Genomic DNA, 24,650 nt, shown 5'->3' on the forward strand with positions numbered 1-24,650 from the left:
CCATTTTCCTTAGTCCGCAAAGCCAGGCCTTAGAAGCTTTACTGCCCACATGGTATCAAGGGGAGATGTTATAACGTGGGGGCAGAGCTTGAGAAGGCAGCAGAGTCTCTCTCCATGAGACGGGGTACTTATTTCTGCGGTTTGTTTCTATATTTCTATCCTAAAGAAAAATTGCTATGTTTACACAGTTATAGAACCATTGGAAGTGTGACTTATGGCTTTATAATTTCTGTAGCTAATTTCATATACGATGAAGTTTCAGAGACAATTTAATTTCTTTCCTCCTCTGAGACAAGAATTTTAAGTTGTTGCAGGGAGTAAAGAGTGCATTATAACTTGGAGGGATGTTGTATTCTGTCCCCCACAAGGGATCTTATTCAATACGTGTCAATAATTATCTGCTGACTGAACCAATGCCCTGGTCTCTGGTCACTGCCCTGTTCCTACTGGTCTACCTGTAATCTTTGCAGCCTGGTATTCAAGGTCATTGATGAGATGACCCCAACCTCCCTTTACAGGTCCATCCCCTACCCCTTATGCTGTGCGTCTCTCACTGATGGCAAGCTGGACCACTGGGAGGGTGGTTCTTGGCTCCATGGGCTGGAAGAACTTGTTTGCATGGGGAATGTCAGGGTTACCTTTAGGAGAGTTTCAGGATGAGACAGCTAAGGAACTGCATAGATAGGAGGGACATTCCAGAGACACTCTGACACGAGGTACGGAATGAACAACCCATCCTCAAAACAGACCTGAAGACCAAATGTAATGGTGCCGAGGGATACAGCTCTTGAGACAGCTACTCCATGCAGCCAAAGCGTATGCACTGGCTGCAATCCTAACACGCTCAGTTAGGGAGTCCCCATCCTCACATGAGGAAGGTGACAAGAAAAACTGCTACCCTGGTCCTGATGGTCCAGCAAGAGCAAGACAAGAAAGGAGCTAATATTTTTTGAGCATCAAAATATTGAGTTTAATATGCAGCTCATGAAACCTCACTTCCCAAGGCAGGGGAAAGTTCCGTCTGTCCTCAGTCAGCCCTGTTGCACTTGACTCCCCTAGTCCAGGTTGCTCTGTGTTGTACTCACCTGTTTCTATGACAAATTTCCCCAAGAAATCAACCGCCCCTTAAGGATAAGTGATTTCCCAAATATGGTATTTGACACAGGAATGAATGAATGAATGAATGAATGAATGAATGAATGAAATCGATACTAGGGGCATACACCTTTTTACCACTAGATGGCAAATAATTCACTGGAAAGTCTGGCACTAATGGATCTCAGAAACAGCCCTGTGAAAACGACTTAAGTTTTTCAGCAAACGGGGTTGTCCATACAGGGTGAGATTTTTCAGGGCTGCCTATCCCTCTTCTCTTTCAGCAGAGAGGAAACCAAGCACTGGAAGTCAGGAGTTCAGGCTGCAGACCTGTGCTGCCACTAGCATTTGGGCAAGTCACATATGTTTCCTGAGCCCCTGTTTTCTCATCTAAAACAAACAAGCAAACAAACAAGCAAACACCGGACTGTGGTGACTTTAGATAAACACGTATTAACACCTATGGTACCTCAGACCCTGACTCGGGTGCTGGGGATAAAGACGTGACTCAGAAATGGTGCTTGTCTCCAAAAGAGTGCTTCTCAACTCTGAGGTGAAAGACCAGAGTATGCTGTCACTTAAAAAGTATCCAATCTCTTGCAGACTGTATTTTGGTAAAATATAATTAAAGTGCAATAATAAAAACAATAAAAGAAAAAGTGAAAATTCAACTGCTGACATTTCCATTATTAGATCCGGGGACATGGTTAAGTTGCCATTTCTAAGTGCCTATTCTTACCTTCTGGACTTAGCGCTTCACGGACTAGTTGCAAATGGCCTGTGGGCAGGCACCAGCCCACAGACCACACGCTGTGTAACACTCATGAGGGCGGCTCGCACCAGAGTCCCGTGAATATGGGACAATCCACAGACAAGCTTCTCTCTTCGGCGGGTATTAAACCCTGAAAGCCTGTAGACACACTGCCTGGTCGTTTCGCAGGTGGAGAGGGGGTGGTTGTGATCTTTCCTGGGGCCTTTCTGGAGAACATTCTGGCCAGTCCTTTCTGATCCTTTAAGACATCAGACCTTCCAAGGCCAAGTGGCTGCCAACTACCAGAAGGGCGTTTGGGCGCCTTTCAGCCATTCCCATGCTGTCTGGACTTCCAGGCTCTTCCTGTTTGTGGCCTCACCCCTCAGACCTAAGCCAAGTACCAATGTTGCCTTTGCTTTCTTCCTTGGCCACAATTCATACTCCTTCCCTGAGCAAACTGCTTTGGACCACCTGGATTATAAATCCCTGCCTCTGATCAGCCTGGCCCCTGGGACCAGGTCCTAACTGGGGGTTTGCAGGGCACACTGGCACCATGCTGGCCTGACTCCATGAGCAAAGTCTAGACAGCTCTGTTGGTCACTGGGATGAGAACATTCCACCAAGAACACATAATGTGTTTCCTCATGTGGTATCTTTTAAAGATTCCCAAGCTTGGGTGTTTGGCTTACTTCAACTCTGAAATAATCAGTTTTTGAATAGATAACTGCAAAAACATGGCACAACATTCAAAGGGCACCAAAAGCAATATAATGGAGATCTCCCCCCTCACCCCCCCAATTCCTATTCCACAGTCTCTCAGTCCCCTTCTCAGAGGCAACCCCCATTCGTATTCTTATGCACCCTTCAAGAGATGTATGCATACGTCTTCAAAAGATAACACAAATGGAACACACTATAAATATTCTGCTCACCTTCTCATTTTTAAAAATATGTTCTTATTGATTTCAGAGAGGAAGGGAGAGGGAGAGATAGAAACATCAAAGATGAGCGAATCATTGATTGGCTGCCTCCTGCACGCCCCCTACTTGGGATCTAGACGGAAACCTGGGCATGTGGCCTGAGCAGGAATCAACCATGATCATGGGTCAATACTCAACCACTGAGTCAGAGAAATGTACCCTCCACAGAGTTGTATCCATCTGTGCTGCCACAACTGGCATAGTGAAGTGTCTGTTTTCCTACATCTGTCAACTGTAGCTCTGTGAATGAATTTGCATTTCTGTAATTGTAAATAAAGTTGAGCATCTTTTAAACTATCTAAAAGCCACCTGAGAACTTTCTATGTATTTTGATCATTTTTTTTCTATTGGTTTATTGGTCTTTTAAAATTGACACATAAGTGCTCTTTATATACTAAAGAACTTAGCCCTTTGGTGGCTGTAAGAGCTACAAATATTTTTCTCCCACTTTGTCCTTCATCTTTAAAAACTTTAAAGAATCTTTCCCACAATTAAAAACTAGTTTTTAGCTTACTTTTATCAGTCTTTTCTTTTAGGGCCTCTGGATTGTGCAACATGCTTAGAAGGGACTTTGTTCTAGATTATAAAAATGATTCTCTCTTGTTTTCTTCTAATGCTTTTACATCTTCATTTTCAAATATTTAAATCTTTTATATATTTGGAGTTTATTTTGGTTTAAGAATTGAGGTATGAAGCAAACTGGTTTTCTTGTGGCTTCCAGTTGTGCCATTATCATTTATTAAAGAATCAATTTTCCCCCAACTGATTGAAATTATACTTTTTTCATACACTTAATTTAAGATGAATTTGAGGCTATTACTCTGTCTACTCATGCTCTAGTTTAATACAGTTTTTTTTAATGAAGTTTTAATATCTGGTTTAGCTAGTCTCTTCCCTACACCTCCCAAATCATTATTCTCTTTAAGCCATTTTCTAACTATTCTTGACTATGTAGCTCTTCCATAGAACTAGTCTGTATAATTAAAAACTTATTTGGCATTTTTGGGGGTAGCACTTGAAGTTTAAAAATTAAGTTTGGGGTATTGGTCTTTTTGTAATATTCCATTTCTTATCAAAGTTTTCTTTGTTTATTTAAATAACATTCTTGTACATGTACAAATAGTACAAAAAGGCAGATGGTGAAATGTGGACACACATTTCAGTTCTAACCCCTGGTCTAGAGACAATTTCCTAGAAACATTCTATGCATATAAAATTTTATATGTGCACAGAAGCATTTGACTCTCACCCACCTACCTTTTTTCCCCTACATGGCAGAAAGCTAGAGGTACTCTTTTGCTTTCCAGTATATACAGATCTGGCTTATCCCTCTTAATAGTTGCATGGCATTTAACTATATAAAAGCAGCCAGTCCCCTACTGATAAATTTTCTCTTTCCATCTCTTATTTGTATAAGCAATGTTATAATAAATCTCCTTCCTCATACACCTTTGTGTGAGAAAATTTCCAGAAGACAAATTCCTAAATAGAGAATTATTATGTTGCGGTATAAATAAAATGTACAAACAGTAATGTAAATCTACTCAACACTGCATAAATGTACACTTACAAACAATTAAGATGATAAATATTGCATTACGTGTTTTGCTACAATAAAACAAGAAAATGTACCATTTTGATAGCTATTGCCAAACTGCCCTCTACATCTTAAGGCAATTTATTAATTATTCCCCATTTACATTTGCCTTCGGTCTGCAATATTTTGGCTCAGTTTCTGTAAAAATAGATTCTTGTGTGAGTTAAGTAATCTATAAGTTTTGAATAAAATTGTCCCCCATTTCCCTCAGACAGAGGTTCTCAGAAAAATTCCCCGGATTTGGTGATGCTCCGGTGCAGGACGGGGGAGGCCAGAAACGGCTGGGAAGAGGCAGACCAGTTTTATGAAAGAACAGGCGTTACTGAATCGCTTTGGCTGCTTGTCCTACTGTGATTTTGATTTGTCTGAAGACTCAACTGAAAGCAAACAAGAGGTTTCATGGGACTCAAATCCCACCTTTCAAATGATGTTCTAATTTCTGTCTCATGTCTGTGACTGAGAATCTTTAAATCCTTTCCTACCCCATTCCTAGTATCATGTCGTTTCTATCAAACACAAGGGCCCACTTATATGCACTCCATGGAGTGAAACCTCGAATGAGATGGGGAACGACAAAGAAGGATGGACAACGATGTTAATGTAACACAGATAAAACCGGGCACTCCTCGGGGCTGTATGCAGCAGGGTGACAAAGCTAAACAAAGTGTATCCAATCTGACTCCAAGAAGCCTTGGAAAGTACTGGAGGTCTTTTTTTATTATTAATTTTAAAAAATTGATTCTAGAGAGGGAGGAAGGGGAGTGGGAAAAAGACGGAGAGAGAGAGATTGTTGCCTCCTCATGTGCCCTGACTGGGGATTGAAGCCACAACACAGGTATGTGCCCCGACTGGGAATCTAACCCACAACCTTCAGGTACACAGGTGATGCTCAACCACTGAGCCATACTGGCCAGGCTGGAACTTTATTTTAATAAGTAAGAGCTGGTGTGTGTGTGTGTGTGTGTGTGTGTGTGACTTTCTCAACCAGACAGGGCAGCATGTTATAGTCCATGGAAAACATCAGAAATAAGGCAGTGGTTTTCATTAGAGAAAAGTGATCAAAAGTTTAGAAAATCAATCAGGAAAAGTAAGTTTAGTAGACATATATATCTTCTCTAACTGTTTAAAGAAGAGAAAAAAAATCTCAAAGCCTTTCTATCAGTTCCCAAAGTCTTATAAACTGTTTCAACTTTAAAGAAAAAGAACACTTGTTTATTTATTGATTATTGGACCATAGGTGGTACAATCATCCTACTGGCTGGCTTATATGATCTGCCAAAGGCTTTCTGAAGATGAAACAAGCAATGCCTATATTAGGGTGCACCGTTATCGGACCTCTCACTGGCAGGGAAGCTTTGAATACAAGAAACCTAAAATCTGGCGTGTTTTATTCTCGTGCATTTTTTCTTTCATGAGTGAGTGGCCATTCACAGCTCATGGTTTCATGCAAGAGACATTCATGGCTTGCTTGTGGATTAACCAATTCGGATGTTTGTTGAGCAACTACTGGGTATGAGAATGAATTAGGTGCTGGAGATATTTGATGAGCATCTGGGAACACGAAAGACTGAGCAGATGCAGAAGGGTCTTCCTTTTGCTACAAACATAGAAATGCCAGACAGAATACAACACGACAGATGTTAACGATACCTAACTGTGTTTAGAAAATGTCTAGATGCCAGGAATGGGGAAGAAAATCTACCCCGGGCCCATGAGCAGGAGCTGGTACATGGTGGCCTGTCTGGGCTGTGGACCAGGACATGGGCCCTGGGGCTAGAGGTGGAGGGAATAAAGCCATGCGAGGAGAGAGGGAAAGATCTTGACGGGAGATGAGATGCAGGAAGACATTCCTGCATCAAGTTGGACATTTGAGAGTTACCCTGTTTATGAACAGGATGCAAGAAAGCTCTCCATCAGTCACCGGGGAAGGTGGCAAGGAAGCTTGGCCTCTGTCCAGACCCCTGAGTAAAATTCACTTTCAAAAAACGGAAGCCCTAGTCTCTCCCACGTATGAGTGCAGAATCCATATTTATACTGGCCATGCAGTAGGGCCTTCCCCACTGATAAATGACATAAAAACTCAGGTGGACAGACCAAGATACAATGCCACCCTAAGGAGACACAGAGGACTTCCCCTGAAAAAAAGAAAAACACCACTAGAGATGATCAAACAACCCAAAACCAAATGAGGAAACTAGTGATGGGCAGAGAGAGAGCAAGTTCGATTCAAAGGAACATTAGTCCTGAAGACCCCGAGATATTAGAATAATCCAAAGGAGGCAATTAGACATGTTCAAAATTGAAGAGGTAAAAGGAACCGTAATGCAACAGTAGGATGAGTATGAATAGAGGCAGTGAGGAAGGCCAACAGGTGCCTGCTTTCAGGGGACACCTAGCCTGCTTGGGAGGGGGAGGAAACAGCAGTGAAGCCTGGGGGATTCAGAAAATGGCACATCCAAGGGCGGTCACAGTCCAGTGTCTGCAGTTCCCCATCCGATGCGCAGATGCCCCTAAAGAAAGTATAATTTTTTTAAAAATATATTTTATTGATTTTTTACAAAGAGGAAGGGAGAGGGATAGAGAGTTAGAAATATTGATGAGAGAGAAACATCGATCAGCTGCCTCCTGCACACTCCCTACTGGGGATGTGCCTGCACCAAGGTACATGCCCTTGACCGGAATCGAACCTGGGACCCTTGAGTCCGCAGGCCGACGCTCTATCCACTGAGCCAAACTGTTTAGGGAGAAACTATAATTTTTAATAGTTACTTATGTATCTGCCCCTCCACCCATTCTGTGAATATTTCATGCTGCGCCACACTCCCCGTCATTCCTCTTGCCACACCAGCCTTCTCTCAGTTCTTCAGGCACAATAAGCCCAGTCCTGCTGCAGGGCTTTGCACATGCTGTTGTCACCATCTAGAACAGGATGGGCAAACTTTTTGACTCGAGGGCCACAATGGGTTCTTAAACTGGACTGGAGGGCCGGAACAAAAGCATGGATGGAGTGTTTGTGTGAACTAATATAAATTCAAAGTAAACATCATTACATAAAAGGGTATGGTCTTTTTTTTTTTTTTTTAGTTTTATTCATTTCAAACGGGCTGGATCAGGCCCGCGGGCCGTAGTTTGCCCACGGCTGAGGAGAATCTCTCCCTTCTGCTTTTCTTTGGGGTCTCAGCTTCATGGCCACTCCTCAGGAAGACCTCCTCTGACCACCTATCTAAAAAGGCCCCTCTCTACCAGTGTCCTCTATGTCACCCCTGTTCCTTAGCACTTATAATTTACAATTACTTATTTTTTCCTTGGTCTCCCCTGTTAGAATGTAGACGCCATGAAGGCAGGAAATGAACTGTCACATCATCTCTAAAGACTGGCATTTAGCAGATGTTCAATACATTTATTGAATAAGTAAATTAATACACTTAATTGGGGGTGTGGTAAGACCTGATTCATGTTTTATGAAGTGGCCCGGGGCCTGGAGATTTACCTCCAACAATAGCTACTGTGATTAATATCTACGATTACAATTTTCTACTACTAATAGGATTATTAGTTTGTTCATTTGTTTGAAAGCAATCAGCATAAGATTTACTTCCAACTATATCTACTATGAATAATAGGAAGAGGATTAGAGGCAGGGAGATCGGGAGGCTAGTGCAAGAATTTAGGCAAGAGATGAGGATGGCTTAGATGGGGCAGTGCTGATGAGGGAGTTGACTGAATGAATTTAAGAGAGAAGGCAGAAGTTGGGGTAGGGGGAGAATCTGATGCCTAGGTTTCTAGTAAGGATAACATGGTGAGTAGGGCACCAGATTTGGGCCAGCAGCCAGCAGAAAACCAGTCAGTCAGTCAGTACACATGCTATAAATGTGCACTTGATGAAGTCGAAATGGTCTTAGTGTAACATCTTCGTTACCATCAGTACACATCAGCTCACTTTCTGTTCCCGGGTCTACCTACAGGTGTGATCTACCATTTTCTACCGCCACCACCTGCCTTGTGTTGCCCCTTTGTGACCTGCCAGGCTAATGCACAGTGCCCACCAGAGCACATTTGCCTCCGTCTCCCCCTAAGAAGTGTGCCCTGCGCCCTTCCCCTACTCTCTCTAGCCACCAGTGTCATTATTGCCAATAATGCTGCTGTAATTTCTTTATGAATTTTCTTGGTGTTTTGTAGTTATATTAACACTAAAAATTATACTCAATGATATTATCACAATTTCCCAATACTAATGGGATTATTAGTTTGTTCATTTGTTTGAAAGCCATTAGCATAAGATTTACCTCCAACAATATCTACTGTGATTTTTAATGCCCTTGAAACTTGTAGTGAGTCTATAATATGAGAAGGCTGGTAAGCATATAAATGTCTTTCTTGGGAAGAAAGGGCTTTTTATTTTCATCCTGGTTGGACTCGGGTTCTTTGATAGAGTGATTGGTAGGATATAAAGTATTAAAGGCTCAGAACACTGTGTTAGTTTGTAGATGTGTTCAAACAAGTTCCCAGTTATTCAGAGGACATGTTTATATTCTAGGAGGATTCCCACATCTGCTCCTTTTTATGTTGCTTCTTACCTGACTTACATAAAAATATAATAAATTGGGTGTTTGCAGGAACGATAGAACCATGATGTGTTTGGAAGTGATGGGGCCCTGAAATCACTCTATCCAACTGACTTTCTAAGGAGCTGGGAGTTCGGTGCATTGTTAGTGTAGCTCTGGAAACAGGCTTACGTCAGAGGCTGGCGAGAGGAGTTTCTCCGCTGGGCAGTTGTGTGGGGCAGGGAAGGTGGATAGGCGGGGCCAGTGTCAGGTGTGAGACCCACAGATTCTCAGGCCCTGAACTGTGAAATTCACAGCATTGTCATCGTGAAAATCTTAACAAGTTTTGAACAAGGCAACTGACATTTTCACAAGGCCCTGCAGATTTAATATCTGGTACTATGTACAGGGTTTGGAGGCAGACAGACTTGAGTTCAAGTTCTGGTATTCTCTAGCTATTGACTGCCTCAGTTTCTTTATCTGTAAAACTGACAATATGTTGTCTTCTCAAACTAGAAGTGAGAGCTAAAGGTACACGTCCAGTATGCAGGGGACCTGAAAGACAGTGATAGACCCTGAGACGTGCTCAGTGGGATTTTTATCGACATGTGCAGTATCGATAATTAAACTTATGACTATGACTTAATGTCAGAAACACTAGCCAGCCGGGACAAGCAGACATCACCTGTGTGGTACAGAAGCCAACCCCAGGTGTGCTGGCTAGTGTTTCTGAACACACTAAGCAAAGAATGTTTTCCTACGGGGACCATTCTAAGGCTGAAGGCCCTGTCCATCACTTATCAATCTTTTTGCTGCTATGACACATGACAGATATGTTCACCAGCACAACACGGTCTCAGTGTCTCACATTCATACATGCTTCCTTTTTTTCCAGAAAACTCTCAAGATAGCGAACAAGTGAGACTGGCATTCTTATGAAGATGCCCTTGCCTTGGATATAACGTATTTGCAAACTTCAGTATTTCAACCATTATTTGTAACACATGGTTTTCCCCATACCACACGACAGAACTTGACAAGCCAGCGTATCACAATTCCAATCCTGAGAACTAGACATATGGATGGATCCTCAGGATCCCAAACAGGGAACTTCCCTCCCACCCCCATGACAAGTGGAACCGACTGGGACCAATAGGAGCCCGCCGTGACTTTGCCGTTGTGCGTGGCTGTGCTATGGCCTGAATAAGTGATGCCAGTTACCAGGCAGGACAGCCAGAGTCAGAGGACCACTGAGCAGTTGGCCAGACAGACTTGTGATGAACACATGACAAGCAATCTTAAAACGTCTGCTTAAACATTGTTTTTCCCAAGAATGAAGAAAAGACTTTAAATTGAATTCATAAGAAACATAAGCTGATTCCTGGGCATTTTGGGACTTTGGTCCAAAAGGATTTCTCAGGGGATTAAAGTAGGAGTCAGGGTGACCTTTGTTGCTTTCAATTTAGTGTGTGGGGGCCGGGAGTCCAGATGTGTGACTTCCAGGGGAAGCACCTCAGCTGCACTCAGCTTCCTTCGCTGCTCAGGTCTGTGGGCACATGCACATTGGGAGACATGGGCCCAGTGTCTCTGGGGCCTCCTGCATTTTCTCTCTCTGGCCCAGAGGGGTTTTGTGGGTAGTGATGGCCAAAGCTGGACCATATCCTCTCCACAGGGCAGCCTATGAAAGGCCAGAGGAAAACACAGCTCCTCTTCCAAGATCCCTCATAACAAGTTATTTCTCCTTTGTCTCTCAGTGGTAGGAGTGGGCACCTAGATAATGGTACAGCTCTTGGACCCACAGAACATGGCACATGGTACCTGAAAGATGCTTCAGTCTCTAATGATTAGAACAAACGCCTGCCTACTTTACCAAACACCTCAAATGTTTATCTTTGGAAATGGCAGTTTTGGCTTGGACAATCTGGATGTCGCTCCTTGACCCTCTCAAGGATCACGGTAAGCAAATCGTAACCCACCACGTGGACTCTCAGGAAACCAGAGACGGTGCCCCAACAATGTGGCCACAACAGCAGCTTTTAGCACAAACGGAAGAAAACACAAACACAGTCAGAGAAGGACAACATGATGGGCGCTGGTGCCTCTGTCCTCAGCCTAACCCAGACCTTCCAGACTCAGCAAATAGATTCTGCTTCCTGGGTACCGGTTTTCCAGCTCATTGTACTATCAATTTCGAGATCCTGGGAAAGAAATCTAAAGAATGCTTTGACTGCATTTCTGGTTTTGGGTTATTCTGTGATTGTTTTTCTTACCTGTTGTCGAATTTCTTCCTCCATTTTTACTGGCGAGCCCAATTCTGCAACTTGTTTGACGCCTTCGCTGGCATATCCTCCGTACTCCCACAGCACGTAATTCTTGGAGTGGGATCCGCCAATGATTGCAGACCAGTGATTGGCCCGACCTAGGAAAGCCAATCAGGATGCAGGTATCAGTGTGGCTGTGGCTCAAACTCAAGGCCCTTAAATGATGGGGAGGAAGTATAATTGGACAATGACTTAACCAGAGCTGGCTACCCACCTGCTCGGTGCTAGGCCCTGGGCTATTCAGGAATGAGCAAGACAGTCCCTGTGAACAAGTAAGTCTTGGGAATATGCAGACGGGGCAACGGTAGATGACTGAATAAGACACAGAGGCAGCCCAGAATGATGACTCCCATTTGGAAGGGTTTCAGAGAAGGGGACAGCTGAGAGAATTTTAAAGGCTGATCAAATTTGTAAGATAGAATAGAGAGGCAATACTATTTCTGGCAGGCTAAGAAACATTAAATAACACTGTGTGTTTGGGAAACCATAAGTAATTTAGCATTGCTGTGTCACAAACTGTCAAGGGAAGAGGTAAGAAATAATGCCAGGGAGGTAGGGAGAAGCCTACTCATGGATGGCTTTGTTCTGAATACTTCAGGAGGCTGGATGTCATTTGAAAGGGTTTGAAACCACAGAAGGGTTCTGAGTAGGGGAATGATGCGATCACATTTGAATTTCAGATAAATCATCCAGGCAGCAGTGTAGAGAATACATTAGAAGGAGCAAAATTGGAGTGCAGAGCACAGAGCAAAAGGTAAAGGGATCGAGTGTGAAATACGCTTACAATTCTGGGGAATAAGCATGGTTGCCTTTAGCTGGCTTTTCTGTACCTCCCAGGATGGGGGTGGGGGAGGCAGGCTAGCCGTGCTGAAAAATGCGAAGGCAGTTGGCATATGAGGACGTGACCAGTCCACTGTGGTTTGGTGGGGATCAAGCAGGAGGATGGCTGTTGTGGGATGTAGGCGGGAATTCATGATTGACATAAGAGGAGAGCAGAATAAGGTCTGGTGGGACCAAGACAGACCTTAACCTGGAGATTTTTTTAAAGTCCCAGAGAGAGGAGGGAGAGGAGCAGAGTCAATACCAGTGTGACACTGGGTTTGCTTTGCACGTGATGAATGTAGACACATATATATGTCTTACTAAGTTACATACAATTCATCATAGGGTTGGCTTAGTTCTCTGCCATTCTTTGGTTGGGTTTAAAAAGTCTCCAGTTTAAGAACATTTTCAGACATAGGGAAGAGGAAAACTTGGGCGGCCTCAACTGACATTTGCAGTTCACCACCCTGTGGCCCAGAGTGGGCAGAACGCTCCGCTGCAACCCACCACTTAGGAAATGATTCCCAACGGGGCCTGATCCTGTTTACGTTTGCCACCTGCTATCCCGTGGTCCCTGCTCCCTGGGGCACATTAAGAGCATGGGCACAAAGCCAGCCTTCTGGCCTGCTGAGGGCAGCCTTGCCCCACCCCAGGCAGATGACAACACCGCGTGGGTCTGCGCAACTGCTTGTTCATTATTTCCCACACATCAGGGAGATGCAAACTTGTGTTTATCTGTCATGTCCCTAGAGAAGACAGATGGAGACGCTGCCCGCTATTTCTCTCACTCACTTCCTGAGTGGGGAGAATGTCCTAGCTGTCATCTCAGCCAAGAGCACTGCTTGTGTCAGAGCAAGAGCAGGAACTAGTGCTGGCCTTTGGTTCATGATGTGAACTCAGGGAAACCGGTCAAAGCACCTCTTGGTCCCCCTGTTCTGTGCCATCAAAATGCCCCCTTGTTCCAGACCCATCCTACCTGCAACTTAAAAAATACATATATTTTTATTGATTTCAGAGAGGAAGGGAGAAGAAGGGAGAGATAGAAACATCAATGATGAGAGAGAATCATTGATCTGCTGCCTCCTTCACAGCCCACACTGGGGATCGAGCCTGCAACCCAGGCATGTGCCCTGATTGGGAATCGAACCGTGACCTCCGGGTTCATAGTTTGACGGTCAACCACTGAGCCATGCTGGCCTGGCGTCCTACCTACAATTTTTGTACCTCAGTGGCTTAGCCCATGCTGGTCCCCTCTGTACTTCTTTACTCTTGACTTGGCCAACTCATCCTTCCTTCGTAATACCCAGAAGCCTCCCAAGACTGACTGAAACCCTTGTCTTAGGCCTCCCCACAGCACAGATAATGTTTAAAATCACTCACTACATGTCTGCTTTCCCACTAGACTTAAGCTCCCTGATAGAACTTGTCTTCAGCACTGTATCCCCAGCACCTAGCACTGTGCCTGATGCAGTGTGAGTGCTCAGTACACATTTCCTAAAGCATTTCATCCAAATGATCCAATGGGAAGGTGGCAGTGTCTGTGCTCGGAGCATTTGGGAGTAGGCTTGTACAGATTGGATTCAATGTGATTACATTCAAATCTCAGTTCAGCATAGTTCCTGACACCTACTGGGTTAAAGCACTTAGCTATCCTGATGCTATTAAGAAACAAACACCAACCAACAACAGAAAAGAAATCATTGGTCTTAAAGCCAACAGAGAGGGATCCAAATCCTGGCATTGTTACTTCCTAGCTGTGTAAACTTGGTCAAATTCCAATTACTTTATCTCCCTGAGTTTCGGCTCCCTCTTTTATAATTCAAGAATGATAATGCCTACCTTATCAACTTATTAGATGAATTAAATTCAATTTTTGAAAAAGTGAGATAATATATATGCAATTACTACTGCCAACACAATAGACACTCAATAATTATAATTTCCTCCTTTCCTGGTTGTTAGGGAGACTGTAAAAATGAGTAAAACATGAAACCTGCCTTAATTCAGTGTAGAAGATAAGAAATAGAAAATATGGAACAGGATAAGAGGATGGGAACAAGCACAATCATAGGGGGACTAGGAGATGGGCCCAGATGGGTTTTTCTGGTTTATTCATTCAACTTCCATTAAGTCTGTGCCAAGTGCAGTGGCTGGCCATGGACACTGACAGGAATTAGATATGGTGCTTGCTCTGGAGGGACTCACAGTCTAGGGGCGGAGAAACAGATGGATAAGCAGATTACTTACAATTAAGCATGGTCAGGGTTATTACAGAAACAAGAACATAGAGCACAGGGGATGGAGCAGCTAACTCCAAATTCCCCTAACATCCAACGATTCAGTCTAAAGGCACATGTGCAGAGAAGCAAGTGCCTCAAGAATGGGATGCCTTTGTGCTTTCCTACCCTTCAGTGAAGGTCATTATACCAGTTCCGACCTTCTAGTCCATACATTTGCAAGTGTTCTACTATGATCTTACAACATACCACATTAATTCACATTTCAACACATGACTAACATCAACCACATGACAGATACATTCAGGGCACTAGGCTAGGGTGAGGGACCAGACTATACCCTCCCTGGTGGAACAAGCCAGGCATCCATTGAAAAACAATTGGAAAGGGCATGATTTCAGGTGAGGGGCAATCATTCAGGTGCAGAATGATACAGGGGAGAAAAGCATGATGACCACGAGCCAGCCATTCAATCTCTCAGAGCCTCAGCTTACCTTTAAAAAAAAATTATTTTTCAACTACAGTTTACACTCAATACCATTTCATACCAGTTTCAGATGTACAACAGCAAAGTGGTCAGAAAATCATGCACTCTACAGAGCAGTACCCCTGCTGCCCCAAGCACTCACCTGGCCCCATACCCAGCTATCTCGACATTATCAACTATACCCCCCATTCAGCAATCTGCATCTCTGTGGCTATTCTGCAACTATCAATTTGCACTGGGGAAAAAAAGAGAGTAATTACTGGGCTTGACTTCTCTCTCAGAGTTGTGCAAAGTAATTGGGCTGGTTTCTGAAAGAACTATGAACACTTTAAAGAACTGTACAAAACAAAGGTCTCTGAACGATTATAGACAGAAAGCACTGTGGGCATCCACAAGAGGAATTCAGAAAAAAGTGGGGGGAGCTAGGAGACTTCCTCATTGAAAGGAGGCTCCCAGGGAAGATTGGGCAGTAGGAAAGGATTCTATTAAAAAATAGGTAAGAGGATTAAACATTTATTGAAGGGTATTAGGTATGAGGTATAATGCTTTCCTAGATGTAACCCTCGCTACAACCTCATTCTCATTGTCTAGATGAGGACACTGAGTCCCAGAGATGGTAAGGAACCTACCCAAGCTCACAGAGCTAGTGATAGCAAAGCTTGGGTTCAAACCCAGGTCTGCCTGATCCCAGAAGACACACTCTTTTCTCTACACCCCACTGAGAGGCCAGGAACCAGAGAAGACCATTTGGTGGGCTGAAGAGTTAGAAGACAAAGAAATAGGATGAAAAAGAAAGTCAGGGCCAGGTTGTGGGAGGGTGCTGAGTGCAGGTCATGGTAAATGGCATTGATTAAAGGGGAAAACATGATGGGAGTTTCCTTCTGGAAAGAATGACAATAGCTACATATTGAGCTGATGCTATGTGCCAGGCACTGTGCCAAGCACTTGACCAACATTATCACATTAAACACTCAAAACAGAAAACCATTTTGATACAGATACAATTATAATTTTCATTTTTCACATGAGGAAACTTAGACTCAGAGATGTGGAGTTAATCCATGATCACAGAAACAGATGATTGAAGATGCTGGGATTGAGTTGGGTCTGTCTGGTGCCAGGGCCCAGCTCTTCTCCACCACACTGCACCACATCTCCAGCAGGATACACTCCAGAGGGCCCAAGGGTGGAGAGACCAAATCGGAGACCCACCGGCATTTCCTGCATGAGTTGTATGAGGTCTGACTTAGGGCATTCGATAGAAAATGGAAACGCGGGGTCAGAGGTATGAGCAATAAGAGGAAAGATGGGACAATCTTTGGGAGGCATTTTGGTGAAACAGTTAAAACACTGATATTTGGATTAGACTAACATGTACTCTAATCTCAGTTCTGAAACTTTCTAGCTTGAATAAGTAAATTATCACTCTCAACCTGTTTCTTTTTCTGTAAAGTAGGAATATTGACACGACCAACCTCCTAGTGTTGTTTTGAGGCTGAAGTAATGACTAGTGGCTGGCACATAAAATAGGCTCGATGCTAATAAATGTTAATCAGTAAAATTAAATTGGAACAAGGCAGGGCAAATCCAGACAAGTTTCTGGAAGGCATGGGAGCCAAAGAGAATCTGATTGGATAATTGGGCAGCAGTTTGACTTAGGACTGGTGGGTAGCGATAGAAAGGTCAGATGCAAGAACCTAGATATGAAAAAATGGTAGAGAGTTGTCTAAATGTGACACAGTGGTCTGGGGCCTGCAGAGTAAGGTGGTTAAGCAGAATCCAGTAAACTGAGACACAGAGAAGTTTAGACTTGGGCCCCACCATCCTCCAGGAAATAAGAGAGGAGAGAGAGAAGCCCCATTATCAGAAGGTCTGGGGCTAGGGGGCTAGGTAAATGCTTGTGGCCTTCTTAAAGGAATACTCCCACTGGGGTCCTCGGTGAAACACTGAGCTTCAGTCTTGGGTGCAGGGGCAGAGACACCAAGACCATCACCAACCCCTTTTGCTCTCAGGTATGGCCACAGCCATTTGGTTTAGCATGTCTCATTCTGGTTCTGGCAGTGTCCAATTGGCCTATACACATCTGGGTCTAGACATTTACTCCCAATAGCTTGGATGAAGGCATAGATGGAACACAGGCAGGTGGGAAGTGGCAGGAAGAAGTGATTATACATGTGAGTTTGAGATACCGATAGCCAACCAGATACATTTGTCTAAAATGCCACTCCAGGGACATATATCCTGAATATATGTGCAGTAACCTTATTTCTGACACCTTTTCTGTTGTCATTGCTGGTGCTAAATTACCATTGTTCATAATGATGCCTAAAAGGCCATCACTGATAAAAGAAGAGCGTTTTCTGGCTTTTTGTCTGGTGTGGGAGACAGCACACTGCAGGGTAAATGGATTCCCTGAGATGTTCTGCATACGGCAGGTGTTCAGTGACAGCCCAGATTTCCTGGCCTGCTTTGACAGTGGCTGCATTCCCCTGCCAATCCCAAGCCTGAACAAAGCCGCCCATTCATTTCCTTGACATCCATTTATAACACTTCACTGGAGAATGTTCTACAACTTGGTGACTGGTTTACTACAGCATCCTGTTATCCAACCTCAGCCTCAGCAAATCTTTTTTTTTTTTTTGAAGGGGATGGAACCCTGTAATTTGCTAGAGTAGCAACACCAGAACTCCTCTGATCTCTAAGTCTTAGCCTCTTCCCACCTTTTATCTTTCAGTAAATGACCTTGTCATTTAACTCTTCTGAGAAGATAAGGTCAACCTGCTCACAGACTCATCCATGCACCATGTGGCCAATAGAAAAATGCGGTGGACCTGCCAGCTCTATTCATAAAAGTCATCTTGGATCTCACTTTCCTCTTGCCCTTGTTATTCTCATCCTAGGCTCAGTTCCAGAATCTGCATGGTTTCTGATACCTTGGAATTGGCTACAGAACTTGGCTCCTCTGGGTTTGCCCCTGGGTGCTGACCAAGACACAGCGTGTACTAGTACTTGTTCTGTGGCTCTTCCTGCTCTTGGCTGCTTCAGAAACTCACTCTAACCAAGCCATTCTAGTTTTCAGGATCACATCCCAGTATGGCCTCCTGGAAAAAGCTCTGCATGGGGAAATATGTCAATTAGGCCAGAAATTCCTCACCTTTTTATCGCTCAGCTAGCCTTTTTTCCTTCCTTAAGGTCTCAAGAAAAGTGTCACTTTTTCATTCTAGAACCAACTCTTGCACTTATGAAATTGGTTATATTCTTTTATATTTCCTTGAGGCCTCCAATAATAATATCCTATTCTATTAAATTAGTTGATTGAATGAACATTTATTAGACATATAGGGTGTCCCCCAACAATGTATACACACTTTTTTCCTGATAGCTCAATAGATGTTCATTTCTTTTTAGATTTAACCCATTGGAATTAGTAATTATTCAATTACTGTGTATACATTTTTGGGACACCCTCTATACTATGTGCTAATCCAGGGATCAGCAAGCTACAGCTCACTGCCTGTTCTTGTTCCAATAAAGTGTTTTATTTTACATACTAGTTTTTTAGTGTTTATGGCTGCTTTCATGCTGCAATGGCAGAGTCAAGTAGTTACAACAGAGAGAGTGTCTGACTGCAAACCCCCTAAAATATTGACCCTCTGGCCCCGTGTAGAAAAGTTTGCTAAAATCTGTGCCACTCCATGGAGACTGAGAAGAATCAGACTTGGCCCCTTTCCTTGAGATGTTCAATCTGCAGGGCAGGGTGGAGGGCACAGAGGACAGACAGGTCATGATAGGCAACTGCAACCAACAATGTGCAATACAGCTTTGAAAAAGGCAAAAACAGAGTGATATAAGAGCACAAATAAGGGAACATTAAACGCTAACTGAACCAGAAAGGGCTTCCTGGAAATTATGATAGTTGAGCTACATTCTGAAGGATAAGTAGGAGTTAGCAAGGCAATTAGGGGATAGGAGAATATTTTTGCAGAAGGACCAGTATGTACAAAAGCAGAGCATAATAAAATGTACATGGAAAACCACAAGTGGGTCAAGCTGTGTGTGTGTGTGTGTGTGTGTGTGTGTGTGTGTGTGTGTGTGTTTGTAAGAAAGGGATGATCAGTGATGAAGCCAGTCAGCCAGGCATATCATGAAGGGATATGAATGTCTTAACAGTAAGTTTTTATTTTATCTTGAAGGTAAGGTAGAGCAGAGAAGAGAATGTGATAGTCCTGTCTGCAGACAACTCCCAAATCTACACATGCTCACACAACTGCTTCTCATTCTTACGTAGCAAATAGCACTAGACTAGCCCTCTGCACATAATTGTAAAACTGGACAACATCTATGAAACACCAGTTTTCAGATGTTGGAAAACAGACAGCAAGGGACTAGGATCCTTGAAAGAAGGGAAACGTAAGAGGGGAGCCCTAGATTGGTCCTGGGCATTTTCTGGTTTACTAGCAGTGTGACCTTGAAAAAATTACCTGCGTTTTCTAAGACTTTGTTTTCTTATCTGTGAAAAAGAAATAAGAATGGTGCCTACCCTTTAGGATTGTTATGGCTATTACAGAAGGAAATCCATATGAAAACAGTACAGTTTCTGTTACATAGCAAATATTTAATAAACGTCGCTTTTAATATTCCATTTCTCCAAGGAAGATAGGGATTGGGAACAAACTGGAGCATGCACAGGACCTATCCATTAGGCTAAAGCAAAATCTTGGAAGACAGCTGAATTTTCCAGGTGGTGTGGTCAGCTTGATTGTGGTTCAGGAGGCAGCAGCTCTGGGGAGGGGGATAGTAGAAGCCCATCAGGTGGTGGAGCAAGGGGTGAGGGAATGGCAGCAGAATGAGTCATGTGAACCGACAGAAGCAGCCACTAGAGCCCCTGTCACAAGCTTGGAATGAGGGTTCAGTTCTCCTTTTTACTGAAAAGAGGCTTAGAGGGAAGCAGGGGCCAAAGCAGCATCTCTATTCTTGAGTCTGGAGATAGTTTAGGAGCCCAGAGAGGAACCCCACAGGACCCAGGACTGGGATCGGGGCTGCAGTGTCTTTAACAACTGTCTGTCTCACATAGGAATTGCCCCAGAAACGTGGAAATAATAATAATTAAAACAGCTAGTGAGACTTTACTACGTGCTTTTCATATTGCTATTTATTTAATCCTTGGAACAAAGCCACTTGACAGATTAGGAAATTAAAGCACAGAAAGTTTAAGTGACTTGCCTAGTTATCCAGTTAGTAAGCGGCAGAGCCAGGATTTGGACCCATGCAAGCTCACTCTAGAGAAGTTCTGTCTAAATGAGCTTTTCTGTGAAGGTGGAGGTGTTCTATATCCCGCTGTCCAATGTGGTTGCCAGTTGCCATATGTGGCTATTGAGCACTTACAGTGACAAAAGACCAGTGTGACTGAGAATCTTAATTTTAAATTTTATTCAATTTTAACCAGTTTAAATTTAAATAGCCATGTGTGTCTAGCGGCCATCAATTTGGACAGCACGGTTCTGGAATCTAGGATAGATCTGAGGACTGTTGCCAAGTTCAAGGACCAGGAGTGCAGGTAACCCCTCCTGGGAAGTGGAAGCAGAAGAGGCACTGGGGTCTCACAGTGTGAGTCACAGGCGGCAGGTGGACGGCCTGCAGGAAGAGCCAATGCACTTGGACTAAGATTTGGCCCACAGCAGCCGTATGTGGTGCTCTGTATTATTCACCTCCATCGGCCTCTCACTTAAGCCACAACAATGGTGGCAGGTTGGGCCACACTCGCACTGCCAGTGTGCATTTCAGATGCACTGTGCTTCCTTTCATTTACTGCCTCATGGCCGTCTCGGAAGCTCTGAGGCCCAGTTGGCCTACAGTCAAGTGCTAGGGTGTTAGTGCTCCTGGAGACCATCCTCCACCCATAGGGGGCGGGTGCTAGCTGACAAATCCAGGAGGTGGATAATTCTTGGAGGCGTCTGTACACTTTTCAGAGATACAATGATGCCAATGATTTCAAACTGCACTCTTAGGTGGATTCTTCCTCCTCCCCTTCCCTTTCCCCCCAATTCCTTCTCTCCTGCTTCCTGGATCATCTTCTACATAAGTGTCTGCACCAAAGTCCTTGCCTCGGGCTCTGCTTTTGGGGAAATTGAGACATGGCTCAACCCAAGTAAGATGATGTGTCTGGGCCCAGAGGCCCATAAAGTGACAGCCTGGGGATTGGACGAGAGGCAGCTGGGGCTGCTCCTCCTCAGAGTCGTCTTACATAATACAGATGACCCTTCAGCACCCCTTTACCCAAAGCTATGGACGTTGTCTTCATCATTGTTGTCATTGTGACCGTTATCAACACAACCACTACCATTCATTGAACGCATTCTCTGCATCATGCACGTCACAGGTATTAACTAGCGTCCTGCTGTTCTCACAATGGTCATACTAGGTAGGTCAAAGCCATCCTGTGTTATGGATGAGGGAACTGAGCTTCTAGTAAGGGGCAGAGCTGAGATTATAATCAGATCTGCCAAGGCCACAGCCTTTCTACTCCCCTAGGGATCCAGAGCTTGAACTAAGTCTAGATATAGTTAGAAGGCCATTCTGATGTCACCAGAATCAGCTCTTGGGGTGGGTATACCAGAGGGTTAAATGGAACTGTGCCTGTCCAGCCCCCGACAACATTGCAGGGATTGGCTCTTGACATCATCAGTTTCAGCCTTCTTCACATTCAGCCTTTCCAAGCCAAGTTTTCTGAACTTCTGACTGTGATTTATTTAGACATCTCTTAAAGCCTAGTCAACCATGTGATTCTCATCTTAGAGTCAAAGAACATAATCTTAGGGCACCTCTAGACTCTCCATCGCTACTGTGGAGGCTGGTTAAAAGTTTATTGTGCACTGACAAATAGCAAAGGGGTTATATTTCTAGAAAAAGGATCTTTATTTAAAAGTGTCCTTCCAAGCTGACTTTTCCACATAAACATTATTATAAATGGGAGAGAGGCTGTATTCCTGGACACCTTCCAAATGTTTAATACACCATTAACATCTGAGTTTGAAACCCCAGGGAAGAAACTGTAGCACTTTGGATGATAAATTCTAGCAATGTTTATCTATTTTTAAAAATCTAAGAGCTTGTATTTAAAAACTTAGCAGGAACAATAAATAACTTTATTTTTTAGAGTATGAGAGAGAGAGAGGGAGAGGGAGAGAGAGAATGTCTCCCACCCCATTAGTTCATTTTTCAGGTTTGTATCTTAACTGTCAGCTGTACTCTGTAAGTAGTTAGCCATTGCTCTTCTGTGTTTAAAAAGTATTTGGGCAGCAGAGCGAAGAAATGGTAATTACTGAGTACATGCTTGTTCCGGCTGCTTCCTATGTATCCTCTAATTTACTTCCAATCCATTTCATTGGTGAGAGAACAGAGGCTTGATGAGAGTGCCAATGGGCACATGGCTTGCGAGTGACTGGACCAGGATTTAAATCACGATTACCTTGTCTTTGGGAAGACTTTTTGCTCCGCCAGTGAGAGAGAAGCTAGAGGCTCTAGGGAAAGTTTGTTAAGCTAATAATAGAAGCAAAATCTATTGAACCAAGTCTATATATAGGATGAAAGAGAAGTCAAGCTGAGGTAAAAAAAAAATCCACCTCAAAATTGAAGGTAAAAGTGAAGATAGGAGCTCAGTTTCTTTCCTGACCATAGATGCAGAAACCTCAAACAAAATATTGGCCTTATATCCAGTTATTTAGAAAAAGTATACCATATCACAATCATATAGTGCTTATTCCAAAAATGTAATGGTGGTTTAACATTCAACATTCAATCAATATAATTCATCACATCAACAGAAAAATTATATAAATATTTTCCCAGATACAGAAAATAATATTTTATTATATTCAATATCTATTCATGATAAAAAAATCTCAGCAAACTAGAACAGAAGGAAACTTTCTTTACCTCATAAGTAGCTACCAAAAAAGCTATAGCAAAAATCATACTTAATAATATATTAAAAGCTTTCCCTACAATTACTGCTAAAATAAAATGCATTTCCCACAAGATTGGAACAAGGCAAGAATGCCCACTATCACCACTTCTAATCATCATTGTACCAGAAGTGACAGCCAGTGCAACAAGGCAAGAAAGAGAAATAGAAGGCATAAGGATTGGAAAGTAATTGTGGTAAGATATAATTGTTTATAAGAAATTACAAAATAATCTATATATCAGCAAATAGAATTAATAAGTATATATATCAAGGTCTCTGGATACTATGTCAATATGTAAGAATTAACTCAATTCCTAAATACCATGACAAACAAATCAAATTAATATTTTTTAAAAAGCTATTATTTAGAATAGCATAAAGAATATATTTTAAAGGATAACTATAGTGAACAAGACTTCTCCATAAAAATCTATAAAACATTACTGAGTTTACTTAGAGTAAATCTAAGTAAATGGGGCAATATAACATATATGTTGATTAGAAGAGTCAATAATCCAAAATTGCCAAATATCCCCTAATTTTCCCTCAAATTCAACATAAACCCAATAAAAATACTAGCAGGTCTTTAAAAAATAAAGATTGAGATCATGATTCTAGAAATTAGAAGAACCAAGAACAGCCAAAATAATCTTGAAGAAGAAAAAAGTTGGAGAACTAACATTCCCAGGTATGAAGGACAGACAAAATGACCCAATGAAACAGAATGACAGAACATAAAATCCAGAAATAGACCCACAGATATAATCAGTCACTAGATATATGACAAAGGTGATTCTAATGTAGAAAGGAAAGAATGGGCATTCCAATAAATAATTCTGGGGGGAAAAAGAATTTTGACCCCCTACTCAAACCATACAAAATGAAATTACAGATCAACTCAACATCTAGATATAAAAGGTAAAGACAGTGAAGCTTTCAGAAGAGAATATAGAGCAAAGTCTCCATGACTTGGAGGTAGGCGAAGATTTTCTTAAGTGAGACACAAAAAGTGCCAACTTCAAAGAGAAAAGATCATATGGGTTACATTAAAATTAAAACCTTTTGTCCATCAAAGATTAGGAAAATAAAAAGACAAGCCACAGAATGGGAGAAGATATTAGGAATATATACATTTGACAAAGGACTCATATCTAGAATATATAAAGAACCCCTAAGAAGCAATAAGAAAAAGGCAGACAACTCAATAGAAAAAATGGTCAAAAGACAAAAACAGTCAATTTAGATTAGCCAAATGGCAAATATCAACATAGTAATCAAAATAAAAGAAATTAAAATCATAATGCTACATCACCACATGTATATAATTTTGTTGTGCAAAATTATTTAACAGCATCTACTAAAACTAGGTTACATATGTTATGACCCAGCAATTCCACTCGTAGTATATACCCAGAGAAGTGCATGCATATATTTACCAGAAGGCATGCACATGAACGCTTGCTTACACAGCACTAGTCATACTAGTGCTAAAATGGAAACTGTCCAAATGTTCATCCATATTAGAATGGATAAATGAAATGTGGTACATTCACACAGTGGAGTATTATACAGCTATGAAAAGGAACAAACCAAAATTGTATGCAACCATGTGGATGAATCTTACAAACTATAAAGATAACAAAAGAAGCCAGACACTAAAGAGTACATGCTATAAAATTTCATCTACAAAACGTTTAAACAAGTAAAATTACTCAATAATAGAATTCAAGAAGACGACTGCCCTTTGCAAAACTGGAGGGGGACAAAAGGAGGCTTCTGGAGTCCTAGTAATTTTCTGATTTTTGTGCTGGTAACATGAATGTGTTCAAATGAATGGCAAATGGTGAGCT

General features: G+C 42.6%; 1 protein-coding gene across 3 annotated transcripts in view; it reads right to left on the reverse strand.

The window, feature by feature from the left end:
* SPON1 (spondin 1) overlaps positions 1–24,650 on the reverse strand; it is a 255,424-nt gene that overhangs the window by 95,144 nt on the left and 135,630 nt on the right. For all 3 annotated transcript variants that reach the window (XM_081098877.1, XM_081098876.1, XM_081098875.1), the window contains exon 6: positions 11,238–11,386. In XM_081098877.1, coding sequence (XP_080955003.1) covers positions 11,238–11,386 — 149 coding nt within the window. The remainder of the gene's footprint in view (positions 1–11,237; positions 11,387–24,650) is intronic.

The sequence above is a fragment of the Myotis nattereri genome, assembly GCF_964212035.1.
Source record: "Myotis nattereri genome assembly, chromosome: 9".
NCBI lineage: Eukaryota > Metazoa > Chordata > Mammalia > Chiroptera > Vespertilionidae > Myotis > Myotis nattereri.